A 20,133-nucleotide genomic window follows, 5' to 3' on the forward strand; every position below is an offset into this window, starting at 1 on the left:
TTGTCGTCAGAAAATGAAATCCTTTCAGTCAGATCCTGCACTTAACTTTTGAAATTCAAGTCATTCCTAGACGTTTGTACACATGGAGAGTTTATAATGAGATCGAGATGGCTAAAACTCTCAGTTCCTTCCATTGGGTTCCCCTCTTGAGTATAGCAGTGGGGCCCAGTCTTGTTTGGATTCCCAGCATTACTTAGGAATCATCACTCAGATTGTGTACCAGATCAGTACTGATTAGGATCTGAGCCCATTGATTTCAATAAGGATTAGAAGACAAAGGTTTCGGTGAAGGAAGGCAGTTACTTAAGAAGTGGGAACAGGAGCAGACCATTCAGCCATCTGAGTCTTTACCACTGTCCAACGAGATTCTTCCAAAATTTGTATTCTACCAAAAACAGAATTTTCCTGCCTTATCTCCATATCACTCAATTCCTCTAGAGCCAGGAATCTTCTAATCTCTGTATTAAATTAAGTTACTAACTGATCTCCATAATCCTCCAGGGTAGAAAATTCCAGAACCTCACTAACCCCTGTGTGTAGCAGTTTTTCTTCGTTTCAGTTCTGAATGCCTAACACTTATTTTGAGACTGGGAAGCTGAATAACTTTGTATTTGAAAGGCAAGATTTACAGTGCTGTACTGCCAGGACAGAAGGGTGAGAGTGCTCCTACATAGAACTAGTACAGACTTATTGAACTGCATCCAAGCAGTAGACGTCCTGTGAAGAAGATGGCTCACTACGAAGAGAATCAATAACATTATATAACAAATTGTAAACAGAAGGAAATGCTTTTAAAAATAATTCAGATCCGCACCACTTCCTTCACGAAGGGTTCCCCATCCTGTGATACTGCAGTTCTTTCCTGTGGGGAAGATGTGCACGGGGGATGGCAGGCACACAGGCTGGATAGATCTGGAGAATGATACGGGGCTAGATAACTCCAGTACAGCCACGTCGTAATCAGCGGATCTTCCGTCAAATAAGGGGTGAGAAACGATCCTCGTAATATTCCTTCTCACTGTTGTAGCATGTTGACTGTCTCTATAGATGGTTCCCAAATCTGCCTCCCAGCTCAGTGGATTTGGATTGCTGCAGAAAGAAAAAAAAATGAGAAAGATTATTCAGGTCTCACTATTAACTTCTAAATGAAGGATTTCGGTTTTTCTTTTTGAAGCTAGACACTCTCATAAGGCAATGGTTGATTGACTGTTGATTGTCACTGATGTAAGTTCCCTGAGCTCTACCAATCATTGAAGTGCAATTTCCCAGACAGTAATTCTCGAAGTATGTTACCTTTCATTGGAAATACAATTCCCTTTTTACGCATCCAATGCTTGGAAGCAACTTAGTGGGCTACAAATTGCTAAGAACTACATTCTATTTGGATACATCTTCTTCTATTAATAATCTCATGGGGAGACCCCTGTGAATTGACTCTCACACCAATATACTGTAGTTGCCCATGTACTACTCCCACAGGGGCAGTTTCCAGGACATTTAGTTCCAAACTAATTTATCAATCTGTAGTCATTTTCTGCTACACAGATTAACATCAACCAATATAGCACAGATCATAATTCTGTGATTATCAGTTACACACAGGCCTAAGGCCAGCTTTTCCAACTTTGATCAGATTTGATCTGCTCATCTGCTCTTTGTGCATTCATTCTAACAGCCTTAGCTTCTCTGGGCACTGATCCTACTGTAACTGGGATGTTCTGCAATGTTCCATGGAGAGCAAAAGGGTATGGCAAGGCACAGGAGAAGTCTCGATCATCCACTGCCACCAAGGAAGACCCCAGCTGTGATGACTGGACTGGACTTCCGTGATCAAGAGTGTGGAACTTCCCCAGTGGTATGGCTTTTCCGCTATAAAAACTTTCTCACCTAGTATTTATGTGCAGTTCACATTATACAAGAATTGCAGAAATCTCGTGTCACCGTCAGATACAATTATCATAGTTGTCGGCGTTCTAATGCTCTGTAGGATACAGTCACCTGGGTACTGCATCCCATTGGGATACCACTACTTAAGTTCTGACACCTCCTCAAGTCTAGCTGTCTGGTACTAATGCCTACTGGGGTATATTTGCATGTATATTGACTCTCACTGTGGTACAGTTACCTGCGTACTGATCCTCATAGAGGTACCATTTGCATCACGCTCGTTCCGTCTGACTTACATCCCAAAGACCCTTTGACATCTCAATAATGCGATATTGTTGTGTACAGCTAGATCTTTAACTGCAGAAGCCATCATACCCTGATATCCCCTGATCGCTATCATGACACAATGCACTGTAATCAGGGTCTGGAATTGAGATTTTTCACTTTCTAACCAATGCCCTTATTGCCACACTGGCAATCCTGTGTGTTCAACTATGCTCAAGGCTGGCAGCGTCATTTGCAGACGACAGACTGACCCCAAGACCATTAGTTCTTATAGTTGTTTCCTGAAAGTTTTACCAAAAATATGGGGCTATGTGGCAGGAAAGTTCTAGCCAGTTTTTAGAGTAGGTTACATGGTCGACGTAACATTGCGGGCCTGTAATGTGCTGCAGATTTCTATGTTCTATATTCTATGTTCTAAATGAAGCACTAGGAACTCAAAATAAATCATAAAACTATTGATCATACTATTAAAAATATAGAACCCATGTGAGTGAAGTTTGTGTGTGTTTCTTGGTCTTGGATTTCTTAACTGGTTTTCACCATATAACCATATAACAATTACAGCACGGAAACAAGCCACCTCAGCCTTTCTAGTCCGTGCCGAACTCTTACTCTCACCTAATCTCACTGAACTGCACTCAGCCCATAACCCTCCATTCCTTTCCTGTCCATATATCTATCCAATTTAAGTTTAAATGATAACATTGAACCTGCCTCAACCACTTCTGCTGGAAGCTCGTTCCACACAGCTACCACTCTCTGAGTAAAGAAGTTCCCCCTCATGTTACCCCTAAACTTTTGCCCTTTAACTCTCAACTCATGTCCTCTTGTTTGAATCTCCCCCACTCTCAGTGGAAAAAGCCTATCCACATCAACTCTATCTATCCCCCTCAAAATTTTAAATACTTCTATCAAGTCCCCCCTCAACCTTCTACGCTCGAAAGAATAATGACCTAACTTGTTCCACCTTTCTCTGTAACTTAGGAGATGAAACCCAGGCAACATTTTAGTAAATCTGCTCAGTACTCTCTCAATTTTATTGACATCTTTCCTATAATTCGGTGATCAGAACTGTACACAATACTCCTAATTTGGCCTCACCGATGCCTCATACAATTTCAACATTACATCCCAACTCCTATTGAATTACATATGGATAAACAAAGTAAAGTGCATAAATTAAATATTGTACAGAATGTGATGCGGCAGGGAGTTCAAGAGCCTAGTGGCCTGAGGGAAGAAGCTGTTCCCCATCCTGACCGTTCTTGGCTTTATATATTGGAACCTCCTACCTGATGGTAGAATGTCAAAGTGGTTGCTGGATGGATGGGTGGGATCCTTGATAACACCAAGGGCCCTGCATGCTCAGTACTCCTAATAAATGTCCCAAATGGATGGAAATGAGACCCCTATGATCCTCTTAGCCATTCTCACAGTCCTTTGTAGTGACTTCTGATCTGATGCACCGCTACTCCCGTATTAGTTGGAGATGCAGCTTGCCAGAATGCTCATCATTGCTTGGCTAAATCTCCTCAGGAGGCAGAGGCATTGCTGTGTCTTCTTATTCAGGGAGGTGATATTGAGAGACCAGGTGAGGTTTCATTGTTGATGAGGCCAATAACTGATGATGCGGTTTGAGCCGAACCCTGCGACTCAGTCATGTGTCAGCAGTGTGAACAGCAGCAGACTAAGCACAGAGCCCTGGGGAATGCCAGTGCTCGGGGTAATTGGTCTAGAGGTGTTGCTTCCCACACGGACTGACTGCAGCCTTTCTGTTAAGAAATGCAGGACCGAGCTACAGAGTGTGGCTTTGAGACCCAGCAAGGACAGTTTTCCCACCAGTTTCAGGGGAATGATGGTGTTAAACACGAAACTGCAGATTATAAGCAACAACCTACGTATCAGACCTCATTTTCCAGGTGGGACAGGACAGAGTGGAGGGCAGAGGCTATGGCATCATTAGTGGAGCAATTCAAGCAATTAATTAACTGGAAAGGGTCCAATGTAGCCAGGAGAATGGATTTTATGCAAACCACCAAACGTTTTCCAGATGATTAAAGAATGACTTACCTTATAAAACAATGAGCAGCTGAGATCAGCCAGGTGTCTGCCACAAGCGTGGCCCCACATGCATGCAGCCCGTTAATTAAACGCAGGCTGACTTGCCAGGGCCACTCACCCTCAGTAGCATCTGCGCCCCCCACAATTCTATTGGATAGTTGGGGTGAACCACAGCCTATGAAAGTGAGCAGACAAGATGAACGTAATCAAACATCTAAGCTGTCAATTGTTCCAAAAGAAGTCCGCATCCTGAGCTAATTGATCTCTAAAGGCAGAAAGTCATGCACAAAAGCCTAAAAGTTCCAGATATCCATCAGGGATTACTATGATTGCTAGCATAGGTTAGGAGCTGTCCTGCTCGTGACCACGGCTTCCAAACTATTCCTGAGAGAACGGATAAGAAATACACCATGTTTTTTATGTCCAGCTATCCGTGCCGCATCCCAAAAGGGACTACTTCCAGGGTAATGCAGAGGGAGATTAACTTTCTGTCTAAGTTATGCTCTGCCTGTCCCGGGGTCAGGTGAATGGGTCAGTGATGAAGAAGATTTACTGTGTATATAACGCTGTGCAGCATTTCACGTGTGTGTGTGTATCTGTATGAATGTATATTGGAATAGGTTTCTGATATAGTCATAGTCATACTTTATTGATCCCAGGGGAAATTGGTTTTCATTACAGTTGCACCATAAATAATTAAATAGTAATAAAACCATAAATAGTTAAAAAGTAATATGTAAATTATGCCAGGAAATAAGTCCAGGACCAGTCTATTGGCTGAGGGTGTCTGACCCTGAGCCAATATGGGAAGTGTCTTGAGTTTAGTGTTAATATCTCCCACTTTCAAAAGCAAAAAATTGTGACAAACACTTATCAAAGGCTCTCTTTCCTAAATATTGTGAGAGAAGCACGCTCAGCAGTTTAAAAATTTGATGCTGATGGTACAAGGTAATGACGCACACATCCTTGATATACCTAGTTTTTATGAGGGTTTCAGCCTGTCTTTCTTTTTCCTTCCCAACTTCTGCACTTGCCCATAACTCTGATAATGATGCAGTAAGGTCGTATTCTAATGCACCAGTCACTGCAAGTCTTTCATATCGGTTGTTAACATAGATCATTATAATGAAGGGGAAGCCTTGGGATTTTGGTTCAATGTATTTCCAGAATTTAAAAAAATCAGAAAATATTCACTGTCTCTTTAAGTATGCTGATATAGTTTTGAGAATTCAGATTTCATCCTCTCAAAAAGTCTCATAGTGATGCACCAGACAAGGAACTACCCTTTCCTCCAGATATCTCTTTTCACTTCAGAGATCACATCTGGCATCTGAATTTAAATTGTCTGAGCTGTAAGATGCCGTACTTCAACCAGGGATGAAATGGAGAAGCTGATGGTAGCCTGTAATTGAATTTAAGCAAACTGATTTGCAGGAGGCTGTCTGTAAAACTGGTAGCAGAATGATTTATTTTGATATGGGGATAGAGAAAGGACTCCAAATAAAGATGGGATTCCCAACACACCTTCATGGAGATGGAACAAAATAACTACAGGCAACATGGATCATTCAGTAAAGTTCTGAAGGATTCAACGAGATGTATCTCGGTTTCTGTGCACCTTAGAGCTGGTCTCGCCTTTCCTACTGTGATTTGTTGGATGACTATGCAAGTGGGGACTCAGTAGTCAGAAATAGCATTTCATCAGAGAAGGAATCCTTATTAATCAATTAACATTTTGCAAGGTGTAAACAGCAGTGATTTATAGTCTGCATAGAACATAAAACTTACTGCATTCCATCTCATCTGACTGGTCCAAGCAATCAATTACATTGTCACACTCTGGGTTGATCTTGGTAAGGCACTGGCCATTGTTGCAGATGTAATTCCCATGTGTGCAGTTTTCTGCTATTTTTAACAAAAGAGCATTAGTATTTTACACTTGATGATGTTAAGATGTATATTGGTACAATACCTCAAAGTCTTTTTAGACAAGCAGAAAGTTTATCTCTGAGAAATGAAAAGTGAAGTATCATAACAGAATGATCATAACAACAGAACTCTGTTACCTGAACATCATGGTCCAATGCTGATTAGCTTCTCACATATAGAACGTGACACTTCAGAGTTGATGGGAACAATGATTGGGATGTGGAGTGATTAGGGACAGCACAATAGCGTAGTGGTTAGCGAAATGCTGTTGCAGCACCAGCAACCCAGATTCATTGCCTGCCTTTGCCTGTAAGGAGTTTATGTTTTCTCCCCATGTTTCCTATGGTGGGGGAGTCTAAGACCTGAAGACACAGCCTTAAACTGGAGGGGCATCCTTTTAGAAAAGAGATGAGGAGGAATTTCTTTAGCCAGAGAGTGGAGAATCTGTGGAATCCTCTGCCACAGGCAGCTGTGGAGGCCAAGTCATTGGCTATATTTAAGGCAGAGGTTGATAGATTCTGGATTAGTCAGGGCATGAAGGGATATGGGGGAAGGCAGGAGCTTGGGGCTGACAGGAAAAATAGATCAGATATGATGAAATGGCGGGGCAGACTCAATGGGCCAAATGGCCTCATTCTCCTCCTCTTTCTTATGGTGTTCCTCTGTGTGGGCTTCCTATGAGTGCTCTGGTTTCCTTCCACATTCCAAAGATATACGGGTTAATAAAATAATTAATCGCATTGGTACAACTGGCTGCCATGAGTTCGTTGGGCAGTGAGGTCCTGTTACAGTGTTGTATCTCTAAATTTAAAAAAAATGAAACCTGCAGACAGAATTGATTGCTGATAATTAGCTCCAAATATCTACATTATCCTTGGACAACTTGCCAACTAACACAGAACCTGTAGTACAATCTCTGACACCATCACACTCTGTGTTGTGTTTATTGATGCAATTATTGTCAGAACACTTGAAAGTAGTGTCTGTACAATGAACCTCTGAAATAGGAAAGAATAACGTTAATCCAATTTCATATATGATCTTTCTAACCCTTTAAAGTCTCTCCCTCTCTCAAATTGTGTGACGGAAGGGGTGTGAAAGAGTAATTGCAGACTTGGTCCAGTTTTTCTTTGCGCATTTGCTTCATTGTTCCCCTCCTTTTCTGAAGTCATTAACTCGTACTGGTGTATGGTCAAATTTCATGGGTTAACCAGACCCATTCACACACCTCAACTAGTGAGGCTGTGTCACCTGCAAGTTTACATGATAGATATTGAGAACCGTGAGAACTGTACACTCAGGACATCAAGGAGTTGATCTCCTTCCTGCGCTGACGGATGACGCGCGGGTAATGACCTCTCATGCGTTCAAGCTCAACAGTGGCGGTGACAGGGAATGAGGAAAGGTGCAGCTGACTCTTATCGCCAAATCATATCCTTTTCTCATGGCCTGGTAGTACATGCTTTGCGGCCCGGTGGTTGGGGACCGCTGCCCTACACTAAGCAGGAGCCTCTACTGTCAACTGAATTCCCTATTCCTATTGGCTAATTGGACTAGAGAAGAACAATTATATGGTATTCATCACCCTTGGAAGTTTTTGTGTTTTATTGATTTCCAGTATTGAATCACAGTGGATTTGATTTGGCTTTTTTTGACACTGATCAGCAGAAAACGACTCTTTCACGTCAAAGTGAAAACAGATCTCTACAAAGTGATCTAAATTAATTACAAATATAAAACACAAAATAATTGATTGCATAAGTATCCACCCCCTTCACGTCAGAATTTAATAGATGTGCCTTTGGCAGCAATTACAGCCTTGAGTCTGTGTGGACAGGTCTCTACCAGCTTTGCACATCTGGATACTGCAATTTTCCCCCATTCTTTACAAAACTGCTCAAGCTCTGTCAGATTTCATGGGGATCATGAGTGAACAGCCCTTTTCAAGTTCAGCCACAAATTCTCAATTGGATTAAGGTCTGGACTCTGACTTGGCTACTTCAGGACATAAACTTTGTTGTTTTTAAGCCATTCCTGTGTAGCTTTGGCTTTATGCTTGGGATCATTGTCTTGCTGGAAAGCAAATCTTCTCCCAAGTCACAGTTCTCTTGCAGGTTTTCCTCCAGGATTTTCCTGTATTTTGCTGCATTCATTTTACCCTCTACCTTCACAAGCCTTTCAGGGCCTGCTGCAGTGAAGCATCCCACAGCCATGATGCAGCCACCACCATGCTTCACAGTAGGGATGGTTTGTTTTTGATGATGTGCAGTGTTTGGCTTATGCCAAACATAGTGTTTAGTCTGATGCCCAAAAAGCTCAACTTTCATTTCATCAGACCATAGAACCTTTTTCCAGCTGACTTCAGAGTCTCCCACATGCCCTCTAGCAGACTCTAGCCAAGATTTCATGTGAAATTTTTTCAACAGTGGCTTTTTCTTTGCCACAATCCCATAAAGCTGCAACTGGTGAAGCAGCCGGCAACAATTGTATGCACAGTCTATCCCAGCTCAACCATTGCAGCTTTTAACTCCTCCAGAGTTGTCATAGATCTCTTGGTGGTCTTCCTCACTAGTCCCTTTCTTGCATGGTCACTCAGTTTTTGAGGCCAGCCTGCTCTAGGCTGATTTACATCTGTGCCATATTCTTTCCATTTCTTGAGGGATATTCAGTGATTTTGAAATTTACTTGTATCCATCTCCTGACTTGTGCTTTTCAATAACCTTTTTGTAGAGTTGCTTGGAGTTTTCTTTTGTCTTTATGATGTAGTTTTTGCTAGGATTCTGACTCACCAGCAGTTGGACCTTCCAGATACAGATGTAGTTTTTACTACAATCAATTGAAACACCTTTCATGCACACGGTGATCTCCATTTAACTAATTACGGAACTTCTAAATTCAATTGAGTACACTACTGATGATTTGGTATGTCATATTAAAGGGGGTGAACCCTTATGCAATCATTTATTTTATGTTTTATATTTGTAATTAATTTAGATCACTTTGTTGAGATCTGTTTCCCTTTGACACAAGGGTTTTCTTCTGTGGATCAGTGCCAAAAAAAGCCAAATTAAATCCACTGTGATTCGATGTTGTAAAACAATAAAACATGAAAACTTCTGGGAGGGAGGTAGGGTTGAAAGCTTTTTATAGGCACCACACACACACACACACGCACACACACACAGACACTTCACTTTTCTGTATGACAAGCCATCAATGTGAACCCACCTACTGCTAAAGTGGAGGTCGAGGTCCTATTTGTCACTGAAGTGTTCTGTTCTCTTTCGGTCTCAGATGAGGTAGTGATTACATTAGACTGTGTCATTATGTGCAAGGCCCAGTCCCGGATCGCCGTCACTCTTGTGTAGACACCAGGTCTGTTTGGTCGGGCGCAACCTTCTCCCCAGCTCACAATACCAGCCAGGAACCATTTGCCTGGTGACTCCTCACACACCAAGGGGCCCCCAGAATCACCCTACAGAAAGGAAGTACACATCAGAAATTATTATATCTTTGAGAATAAAGTTCTGTGCATTTTCACAATTCAGAAATTCACTGTGTGGTAGCAAAGAATAATTTTCAGATTGCAATTAGAATCCACCTAGAGATGTATTGAAGTATTTTAAAATAGTGCAGGGTGTAAAGATGACTGGAATGCGTTGGTCTCAATCACTTTTTCATTGCCCTTTCTGCTTATACATTATTCAAGTGTACAACTACTTGGATTGTCTGAAGAAAAGAAATGACCTTCATAATATTGTATTTATATAGGGTGGGTATACATAATTGAAATGTTTATCGTGTTATAGGGCAACTTTTGTATGCAGAGGGTGGTGAGTATATGGAATGAGCTCCCAAAGGAAAAGGTTGAGGCTGGTACAATAGTATCATTTAAGAACCACTTGGACAGGTACCTGGAGTGAAGGGGCCTGCTGGTAAATTGACTGAAGACCGGAAATTGGGACTATCTAGATGGACAATGGGGTCAATATTCTCTCTTTGGGCCAAAAGGCCTGCATTGCTCTAGGAATTTAAAATAAATCAATGTTAATTCGAATCAGGTTTAATATCAATGGCATATGTGAAATTTAACTTTGTGGCAGCATACAATGCAATACATGCTAAATAAAGAAAAAAGCTGAAATGTAGTAAGAGTATATATGTGTATATTAAGTAGTTAACTTAAAATGTAGTGTAAAAGAATAGGAAAATTAGTGAGGTAGTGTTCATGGGTTCAATGTCCATCTAGAAACCAGATGGCAGAGGGGAAGGAGCTGTTCCTGAATTGCTGAGGGTGTGTCTTCAGCTTGCTGTACCTCTATCCGGATGGTAACAATGAGAAGCAGGCATGTCCTGGGTGGTGGGGGTCCTGAATGATGGAATCTGCTTTTCTGAGCACCATTCTTTGAAGATGTCTTGGATACTCTAGAGGCTAGTACCCATGATGGAGCTGACTAGTAAGTTAGTAAGTAGTTTGGATTTGTTATGCATTGATCCAAAGCACCCCATAGTTGAAAAAAAGTCCACACAAAAGCAAATCCAGCTGCTGCCATTCATCAAGTACTCAGCATGTCACTTGCCTTACAGCTGTCCACTCCACCAGCTGAGAATCCGGCACAAATCATTCGTGGTGTTACAGGGTATCTATTGAGTTTGACACATTCGCTCATATTGAATATTGGAACACGGGCTTCCTGGAGGATGATGGGTAAATAACCTGTGATGGAATCAGAGAAATTGTGTGTTATGGGAGATTGCAAATTTAAATTGAACAAGGAATATCACCTTTCTGTTGGTGTGTAAATAAGAGCAATGAATCGAGTGAAATGAGATGTCATTGCTTGAATTTGAGCATATACCCATAGATAATAAAGCTCGCTGACAAACTGCTCTATACTGTGAGATTGTAAGTTGTACATTGTCGTCAGAAAATGAAATCCTTTCAGTCAGATCCTGCACTTAACTTTTGAAATTCAAGTCATTCCTAGACGTTTGTACACATGGAGAGTTTATAATGAGATCGAGATGGCTAAAACTCTCAGTTCCTTCCATTGGGTTCCCCTCTTGAGTATAGTAGTGGGGCCCAGTCTTGTTTGGATTCCCAGCATTACTTAGGAATCATCACTCAGATTGTGTACCAGATCAGTACTGATTAGGATCTGAGCCCATTGATTTCAATAAGGATTAGAAGACAAAGGTTTCAGTGAAGGAAGGCAGTTACTTAAGAAGTGGGAACAGGAGCAGACCATTCAGCCATCTGAGTCTTTACCACTGTCCAACGAGATTCTTCCAAAATTTGTATTCTACCAAAAACAGAATTTTCCTGCCTTATCTCCATATCACTCAATTCCTCTAGAGCCAGGAATCTTCTGATCTCTGTATTAAATTAAGTTACTAACTGATCTCCATAATCCTCCAGGGTAGAAAATTCCAGAACCTCACTAACCCCTGTGTGTAGCAGTTTTGCTTCGTTTCAGTTCTGAATGCCTAACACTTATTTTGGGACTGGGAAGCTGAATAACTTTGTATTTGAAAGGCAAGATTTACAGTGCTGTACTGCCAGGACAGAAGGGTGAGAGTGCTCCTACATAGAACTAGTACAGACTTATTGAACTGCATCCAAGCAGTAGACGTCCTGTGCAGAAGATGGCTCACTACGAAGAGAATCAGTAACATTATATAACAAATTGTAAACAGAAGGAAATGCTTTTAAAAATAATTCAGATCCGCACCACTTCCTTCACGAAGGGTTCCCCATCCTGTGATACTGCAGTTCTTTCCTGTGGGGAAGATGTGCACGGGGGATGGCAGGCACACAGGCTGGATAGATCTGGAGAATGATACGGGGCTAGATAACTCCAGTACAGCCACGTCGTAATCAGCGGATCTTCCATCAAATAAGGGGTGAGAAACGATCCTCGTAATATTCCTTCTCACTGTTGTAGCATGTTGACTGTCTCTATAGATGGTTCCCAAATCTGCCTCCCAGCTCAGTGGATTTGGATTGCTGCAGAAAGAAAAAAAAATGAGAAAGATTATTCAGGTCTCACTATTAACTTCTAAATGAAGGATTTCAGTTTTTCTTTTTGAAGCTAGACACTCTCATAAGACAATGGTTGATTGACTGTTGATTGTCACTGATGTAAGTTCCCCGAGCTCTACCAATCATTGAAGTGCAATTTCCCAGACAGTAATTCTCGAAGTATGTTACCTTTCATTGGAAATACAATTCCCTTTTTACGCATCCAATGCTTGGAAGCAACTTAGTGGGCTACAAATTGCTAAGAACTACATTCTATTTGGATACATGTTCTTCTATTAATAATCTCATGGGAAGACCCCTGTGGATTGACTCTCACACCAATATACTGTAGTTGCCCATGTACTACTCCCACAGGGGCAGTTTCCAGGACATTTAGTTCCAAACTAATTTATCAATCTGTAGTCATTTTCTGCTACACAGATTAACATCAACCAATGTAGCACAGATTATAATTCTGTGATTATCAGTTACACACAGGCCAAAGGCCAGCTTTTCCAACTTTGATCAGATTTGATCTGCTCATCTGCTCTTTGTGCGTTCATTCTAACAGCCTTAGCTTCTCTGGGCGCTGATCCCACTGTTACTGGGAGCAGTGGTCAGTTACCAAGTAGTCACTCTGGTAAGGGAACAATTGCCTGGCATTTACATAAGGGTATAGTTGCTGTGGTGGAATGTATGGGCTGTTCAGGGAGAGGGCGGCCCCTCTGATGAAGAGGCTTGTCGTGTCCATTTACTCACTCATATTTGGTTCCCACTGGACACTGGGCTCTCACCTGTGGCTCCAGGTCGCTGATTGCATGCAACAGTGGCCACACCCGTACACCACTTTGACAGGCAAGCTAAAGCAAGTGAGGATACAGTCACCTGGGTACTGCATCCCATTGGGATACCACTACTTAAGTTCTGACACCTCCTCAAGTCTAGCTGTCTGGTACTAATGCCTACTGGGGTATATTTGCATGTATATTGACTCTCACTGTGGTACAGTTACCTGCGTACTGATCCTCATAGAGGTACCATTTGCATCACGCTCATTCCGTCTGACTTACATCCCAAAGACCCTTTGACATCTCAATAATGCGATATTGTTGTGTACAGCTAGATCTTTAACTGCAGAAGCCATCATGCCCTGATATCCCCTGATCGCCATCATGACACAATGCACTGTAATCAGGGTCTGGAATTGAGATTTTTCACTTTCTAACCAATGTCCTTATTGCCACACTGTAAATCCTGTGTGTTCAACTATGCTCAAGGCTGGCAGCGTCATTTGCAGACGACAGACTGACCCCAAGACCATTAGTTCTTATAGTTGTTTCCTGAAAGCTTTACCAAAAATATGGGGCTATGTGGCAGGAAAGTTCTAGCCAGTTTTTAGAGTAGGTTACATGGTCGGCGTAACATTGCGGGCCTGTAATGTGCTGTAGATTTCTATGTTCTATATTCTATGTTCTAAATGAAGCACTAGGAACTCAAAATAAATCATAAAACTACTGATCATACTATTAAAAATATAGAACCCATGTGAGTGAAGTTTGTGTGTGTTTCTTGGTCTGGGATTTCATAACTGGTTTTCACCATAAACCATATAACAATTACAGCACGGAAAAAGGCCATCTCGGCCCTTCTAGTCCATGCCAGACTCTTACTCTCACCTAGTCTCACTGACCTGCACTCAGCCCATAACCCTCCATTCCTTTACTGTCCATATATCTATCCAATTTAAGTTTAAATGTTAAAAAATCGAACCTGCCTCAACCACTTCTGCTGGAAGCTCGTTCCACACAGCTACTACTCTCTGAGTAAAGAAGTTCCCCCTCATGTTACTCCTAAACTTTTGCCCTTTAAATCTCAACTCATGTCCTCTTGTTTGAATCTCCCCCACTATCAATGGAAAAAGCCTATCCACATCAACTCTGTCTATCCTCCTCATAATTTTAAATTCCTCTATCAAGTCCCCCCTCAACCTTCTACGCTCCAAACAATAATGACCTAACTTGTTCCACCTTTCTCTGTAACTTAGGATATGAAACCCAGACAACATTTTAGTAAATCTCCTCAGTACTCTCTCAATTTTATTGACATCTTTCTTATAATTTCGTGATCAGAGCTGTACACAATACTCCAAATTTGGCCTCACCAATGCCTTATACAATTTCAACATTACATCCCAACTCCTATTGAATTACATATAGATAAACAAAGTAAAGTGCATAAATTAAATAATGTACAGAATGTGATGTGGCAGGGAGTTCAAAAGCCTAATGGCCTGAGGGAAGAAGCTGTTCCCCATCCTGACCGTTCTTGGCTTTATATATTTGAATCTCCTACCTGATGGTAGAATGTCAAGGTGGTTGCTGGATGGATGGGTGGGATCCTCGATAACGCCAAGGTCCCTGCATACTCAGTACTCCTAATAAATGTCCCAAAAGGATGGAAATGAAACCCCTATCATCCTCTTGGCCATTCTCACAGTCCTTTGTAGTGACTTCTGATCTGATGCACCGCTACTCCCGTATTAGTTGGAGATGCAGCTTGCCAGGATGCTCACAATGGTGCTCCTGTTCAATTCAGTTAAGATGGGGAGGGTGGGAATACCTTGCTTGGCTAAATCTCCTCAGGCGGCAGAGGCATTGCTGTGTCTTCTTATTCAGGGAGGTGATATTGAGAGACCAGGTGAGGTTTCATTGTTGATGAGGCCAATAACTGATGATGCGGTTTGAGCCGAACCCTGCGACTCAGTCATGTGTCAGCAGTGTGAACAGCAGCAGACTAAGCACACAGCCCTGGGGAATGCCAGTCCTCGGGGTAATTGGAGTAGAGGTGTTGCTTCCCACACGGACTGATTGCAGCCTTTCTGTTAAGAAATGCAGGACCCAGCTACAGAGTGTGACTTTGAGACCCAGCAAGGACAGTTTTCCCACCAGTTTCAGGGGAATGATGGTGTTAAACACGAACCTGCAGATTATAAGCAACAACCTACGTATCAGACCTCATTTTCCAGGTGGGACAGGACAGAGTGGAGGGCAGAGGCTATGGCATCAGTAGTAGAGCAATTCAAGCAATTAATGAACTGGAAAGGGTCCAATGTAGCCAGGAGAATGGATTTTATGCAAACCACCAAACGTTTTCCAGATGATTAAAGAATGACTTACCTCATAAAACAATGAGCAGCTGAGATCAGCCAGGTGTCTGCCACAAGCGTGGCCCCACATGCATGCAGCCCGTTAATTAAACGCAGGCTGACTTGCCAGGGCCACTCACCCTCAGTAGCATCTGCGCCCCCGACAATTCTATTGGATAGTTGGGGTGCACCACAGCCTATGAAAGTGAGCAGACAAGATGAACGTTATCAAACGTCTAAGCTGTCAATTGTTCCAAAAGAAGTCCGCATCCTGAGCTGATTGATCTCTAAAGGCAGAAAATCATGCACAAAAGCCTAAAAGTTCCAGATATCCATCAGGGATTACTATGATTGCTAGCATAGGTTAGGAGCTGTCCTGCTCGTGACCACGGCTTCCAAACTATTCCTGAGAGAACGGATAAGAAATACACCACGTTTTTTTATGTCCAGCTATCCGTGCCGCACCCCAAAATGGACGACTTCTAGGGTAATGCAGAGGGAGATTAACTTTCTGTCTACGTTATGCTCTGCCTGTCCCGGGGTCACGTGAGTGAGTCAGTGATGAAGACGATTTACTGTGTATATAACGCTGTGCAGCAGTTCACGTGTGTGTGTGTATCTGTATGAATGTGTATTGGAATAGGTTTCTGGTATAGTCATAGTCATCCTTTATTGATCCCGGGGGAAATTGGTTTTCATTACAGTTGCACCATAAATAATTAAATAGTAATAAAACCATAAATAGTTAAAAAGTAATATGTAAATTATGCCAGGAAATAAGTCCAGGACCAGCCTATTGGCTCAGGGTGTCTGACCCTGAGCCAATAGGGGAAGTGTCTTGAGTTTAGTGTTAACATCTCCCACTTCCAAAAGGAAAAAATTGTGACAAGCACTTATCAAAGGCTCTCTTTCCTAAATATTGTGAGAGAAGCATGCTCAGCAGTTTAAAAATTTGATGCTGATGGTACAAGGTAATGACGCACACATCCTTGATACACCTAGTTTTTATGAGGGTTTCAGCCTGTCTTTCTTTTTCCTTCCCAACTTCTGCACTTGCCCATAACTCTGATAATGATGCAGAAAGGTCCTATTCTAATGCACCCGTCACTGCATGTCTTTCATATCTGTTGTTAACATAAATAATTATAATGAAGGGGAAGCCTTGGGACTTTGGTTCAATGTATTTCCAGAAATTAAAAAATCAGAAAATATACACTGTCTCTTTAAATATGCTGATATAGTTTTGTCAATTCAGATTTCATCCTCTCAAAAAGTCTCACAGTGATGCAGCAGACAAGGAACTACCCTTTCCACCAGATATCTCTTTTCACTTCAGAGATCACATCTGGCACCTGAACTCAAATTGTCTGAGCTGTAAGGTGCCGTACTTCAACCAGGGATGAAATGGAGAAGCTGATGGCAGCCTGTAATTAAATTTAAGCAAACTGATTTGCAGGAGGCTGTCTGTAAAACTGGTAGCAGAATGATTTATTTTGATATGGAGATAGAGGATAGACTCCAAATAAAGATGGGATTCCCAACACACCTTCATGGAGATGGAACAAAATAACTACAGGCAACATGGATCATTCAGTAAAGTTCTGAAGGATTCCACGAGAAGTATCTCAGTTTCTGTGCACCTTAGAGTTGGTCTTGCCTTTCCTACTGTGATTAGTTGCGTGATTATGCAAGTGGGAACTCAGTAGTCAGAAATAGCATTTCATCAGAGAAGGAATCCTTATTAATCAATTAACATTTTGCAAGGTGTAAACAGCTGTGATTTATAGTCTGCATAGAACATAAAACTTACTGCATTCCATCTCATCTGACTGGTCCAAGCAATCAATTACATTGTCACACTCTGGGTTGATCTTGGTAAGGCACTGGCCATTGTTGCAGATGTAATTCCCATGTGTGCAGTTTTCTGCTATTTTTAACAAAAGAGCATTAGTATTTTATATTTGAGAATGTTAAGATATATATTGGAACAATACCTCAAAGTCTTTTTAGACAAGCAGAAAGTTTATTTCTGAGAAATGAAAAGTGAAGTATCATAACAGAATGATCATAACAACAGAACCCTGTTACCTGAACATCATAGTCCAATGCTGATTAGCTTCTCACATACAGAACGTGACACTTTCCAGTTGATGGGAACAATGATTGGGATGGGGAGTGATTAGGGACAGCACAATAGCGTAGTGGTTAGCGAAATGCTGTTGCAGCACCAGCAACCCAGACTCGTTGCCTGCCTTTGCCTGTAAGGAGTTGGTGCTTTCTCCCCATGTTTCCTATGGTGGGGTGGCTAAGACCTGAAGACACAGCCTTAAACTAGAGGGGCATCCTTTTAGAAAAGAGATGAGGAGGAATTTCTTTAGCCAGAGAGTGGAGAATCTATGGCATAATCTGCCACAGGTAGCTGTGGAGGCCAAGTCATTGGCTATATTTAAGGCAGAGGTTGATAGATTCTGGATTAGTCAGGGCATGAAGGGATATGGGGGAAGGCAGGAGATTAGGGCTGAGAGGAAAAATGGATCAGCCATGATGAAATGGCGGGGCAGACTCAATGGGCCAAATGGCCTCATTCTCCTCCTCTTTCTTATGATGTTCCTCTGTGTGGGCTTCCTATGAGTGCTCTGGTTTCTTTCCACATTCCAAAGACGTACGGGTTAATAAAATAATTAATCGCACGGGTACAACTGGCTGGCATCGGTTCGTTGGGCAGTGAGGTCCTGTTACAGTGTTATATCTCAAAATTTAAAAAAAATGAAACCTGCACACAGCAATGATTGCTGATAATTAGCTCCAAATATCTACGTTATCCTAGGACAACTTGCCAACTAACACAGAACCTGTAGTACAATCTCTGACACCATCACACTCTGTGTTGTGTTTATTGATGCAATTATCGTCAGAACACTTGAAAGTAGTGTCTGTACAATGAACCTCTGAAACAGGAAAGAATAACGTTAATCCAATTTCATATATGATCTCTCTAGCCCCTTAAAGTCTCTCCCTCTCTCAAATTGTGTGACGGAAGGGGTGTGAAAGAGTAATTGCAGACTTGGTCCAGTTTTTATTTGCACATTTGCGTCATTGTTCCCCTCCTTTTCTGAAGTCATTAACTCTCACTGGTGTATGGTCAAATAACATGGGTTAACCAGACCCATTCACACACCTTAACTAGTGAGGCTGTGTCACATGCAAGTTTACATGATAAATATTGAGAACCGTGAGATCTATAAAATCATGACAGAGACATTGTCTGAAGGGACAGGGGCAGTGACAAAAAGCAAACTGGGGGGTGGGGTGGGGGGGAGAGCATGGGGTGACAAGATTGGGGTGGGCGCACATCTTCCTACAGGGCAGGGGAAGCAGTAGTAAGATCATCAGCGGGAACAGAAGAAGCGGAGCAATCTATAGGAGGCCTTGTGAATCTTGATACTTTGGTGTGGATTATTTAAAGAGGCTTGTATTCACCAGGTGGACAGAGAACAAGGGAGCAGAGGCTGAGGCTTCTAACTGCGCCCAATTTTCCACACACACCACTGCATGCAAGGTGCCTGACTATAATAATAACAATAAGAAACACCACAATAAATATAAATACATAAGATAGCTTATACACATAGATTGTCCATAATGTGACACTGGGCTGCACATCAGATGACTGATGTGAAATTATAAAGTCGTGGTGGAGTTAGTGGATGGAGGTGTTGATCAATCTTACGGCTTGGGGAAAGTAACTGCTGAGTTTGGTGGTCCTGGTGTGGATGCTACATAGCCTCCTCTCTCATGGGAGTGAGACACAGTCCATGAACTGGGTGTCTGAGATTTTTCATGATGTTACTGGCACCTTTTCTGTATATATGTCCTATACCAGTGGTCCCCAACCTTATTTGCACTGCGGACCAGTTTAATGTCAACAATATTCTTGCGGACCGGCCGACCGGGGTGGTGGGGTGGTAGTAGGGTTGCCAATGGACAAGAGTAGCAGTCAAATACGTTGTGCTTACCCCAAGAAAGACTACAATGACTATGAAGCCTTGTGTGAGCACCAGTGCGCATGCGTGACCTGCACATGCGTGCACCTGCCGATCTTTTTCCCTGCAAGTCGTTTTTGGCGATTCTTTTCGGGGGGGTGGAATGTTAATCACGAACGGAATATAGGTGATAAGTGGCTAGTACACTCAATTTCGTTTATCTAATGAATTTAATATGAAGCACACAGCGCATAGTTTCCTCGCATGGATACAGTGATAAGTTAATTATCAGGGGAGGACAGGGGAGCTTGAAGTAAGTGTTGAACGAATTTCCAGTAGAAGTGGTACAGGCAGGTTCCATATTATCATTTAAAGAAAAATTGAATAGCTATATGGACAGGAAAGGAATGGAGGGTTATGGACTGAGTGCAGGTCGGTGGGACTAAGTGAGAGTATCGTTCGGCACGGACCGGAACGGCAGAGAAGGCCTGTTTCTGTGCTGTAACTGCTATATGGTTATATAAGTAAGTCAATAGCATCATAACATTTTAAGTACCGTTTGGATATTAAACACACAGCACATTTTCCCCGTATGAACATATAAAGTCATTGTAACACACCAATATCGTGAATCAGTGGGAGCGCTGGGCTTGTTTCCCTGCAACGAGACGGTCCTATTGAGGGGTGATGGGAGACACCGACACTCGAAGGGGGTTCCTTATGTCCAGTCTATACCGCAATTTAGTTTTCGTTGCATTCGTTGCAGAGATATGTTGGAAATGGAAGCAACGTTTTCAGTGCCTTCGTGTCTATCTCAGGAT

At 42.2% G+C, this 20,133-nt stretch overlaps 1 protein-coding gene across 8 annotated transcripts in view; it reads right to left on the minus strand.

The window, feature by feature from the left end:
* The window catches only part of tmprss9 (transmembrane serine protease 9), a 114,198-nt gene that overhangs the window by 17,528 nt on the left and 76,537 nt on the right, over positions 1 to 20,133 (minus strand). For 6 of the 8 annotated variants that reach the window (XM_072244225.1, XM_072244229.1, XM_072244231.1 and 3 more), the window contains exons 29-36: positions 17,140 to 17,256; positions 15,361 to 15,526; positions 11,895 to 12,169; positions 10,743 to 10,879; positions 9,391 to 9,637; positions 6,022 to 6,138; positions 4,243 to 4,408; positions 815 to 1,089 (exon numbers count right to left, since the gene is read on the minus strand). In XM_072244225.1, the coding sequence (XP_072100326.1) occupies positions 815 to 1,089; positions 4,243 to 4,408; positions 6,022 to 6,138; positions 9,391 to 9,637; positions 10,743 to 10,879; positions 11,895 to 12,169; positions 15,361 to 15,526; positions 17,140 to 17,256 (1,500 nt within the window). The remainder of the gene's footprint in view (positions 1 to 814; positions 1,090 to 4,242; positions 4,409 to 6,021; positions 6,139 to 9,390; positions 9,638 to 10,742; positions 10,880 to 11,894; positions 12,170 to 15,360; positions 15,527 to 17,139; positions 17,257 to 20,133) is intronic. The other 2 variants (XM_072244227.1, XM_072244226.1) reach the window with 2 other exon arrangements.

Source organism: Mobula birostris, chromosome 26 (genome assembly GCF_030028105.1).
Source record: "Mobula birostris isolate sMobBir1 chromosome 26, sMobBir1.hap1, whole genome shotgun sequence".
NCBI classification, from domain to species: domain Eukaryota; kingdom Metazoa; phylum Chordata; class Chondrichthyes; order Myliobatiformes; family Myliobatidae; genus Mobula; species Mobula birostris.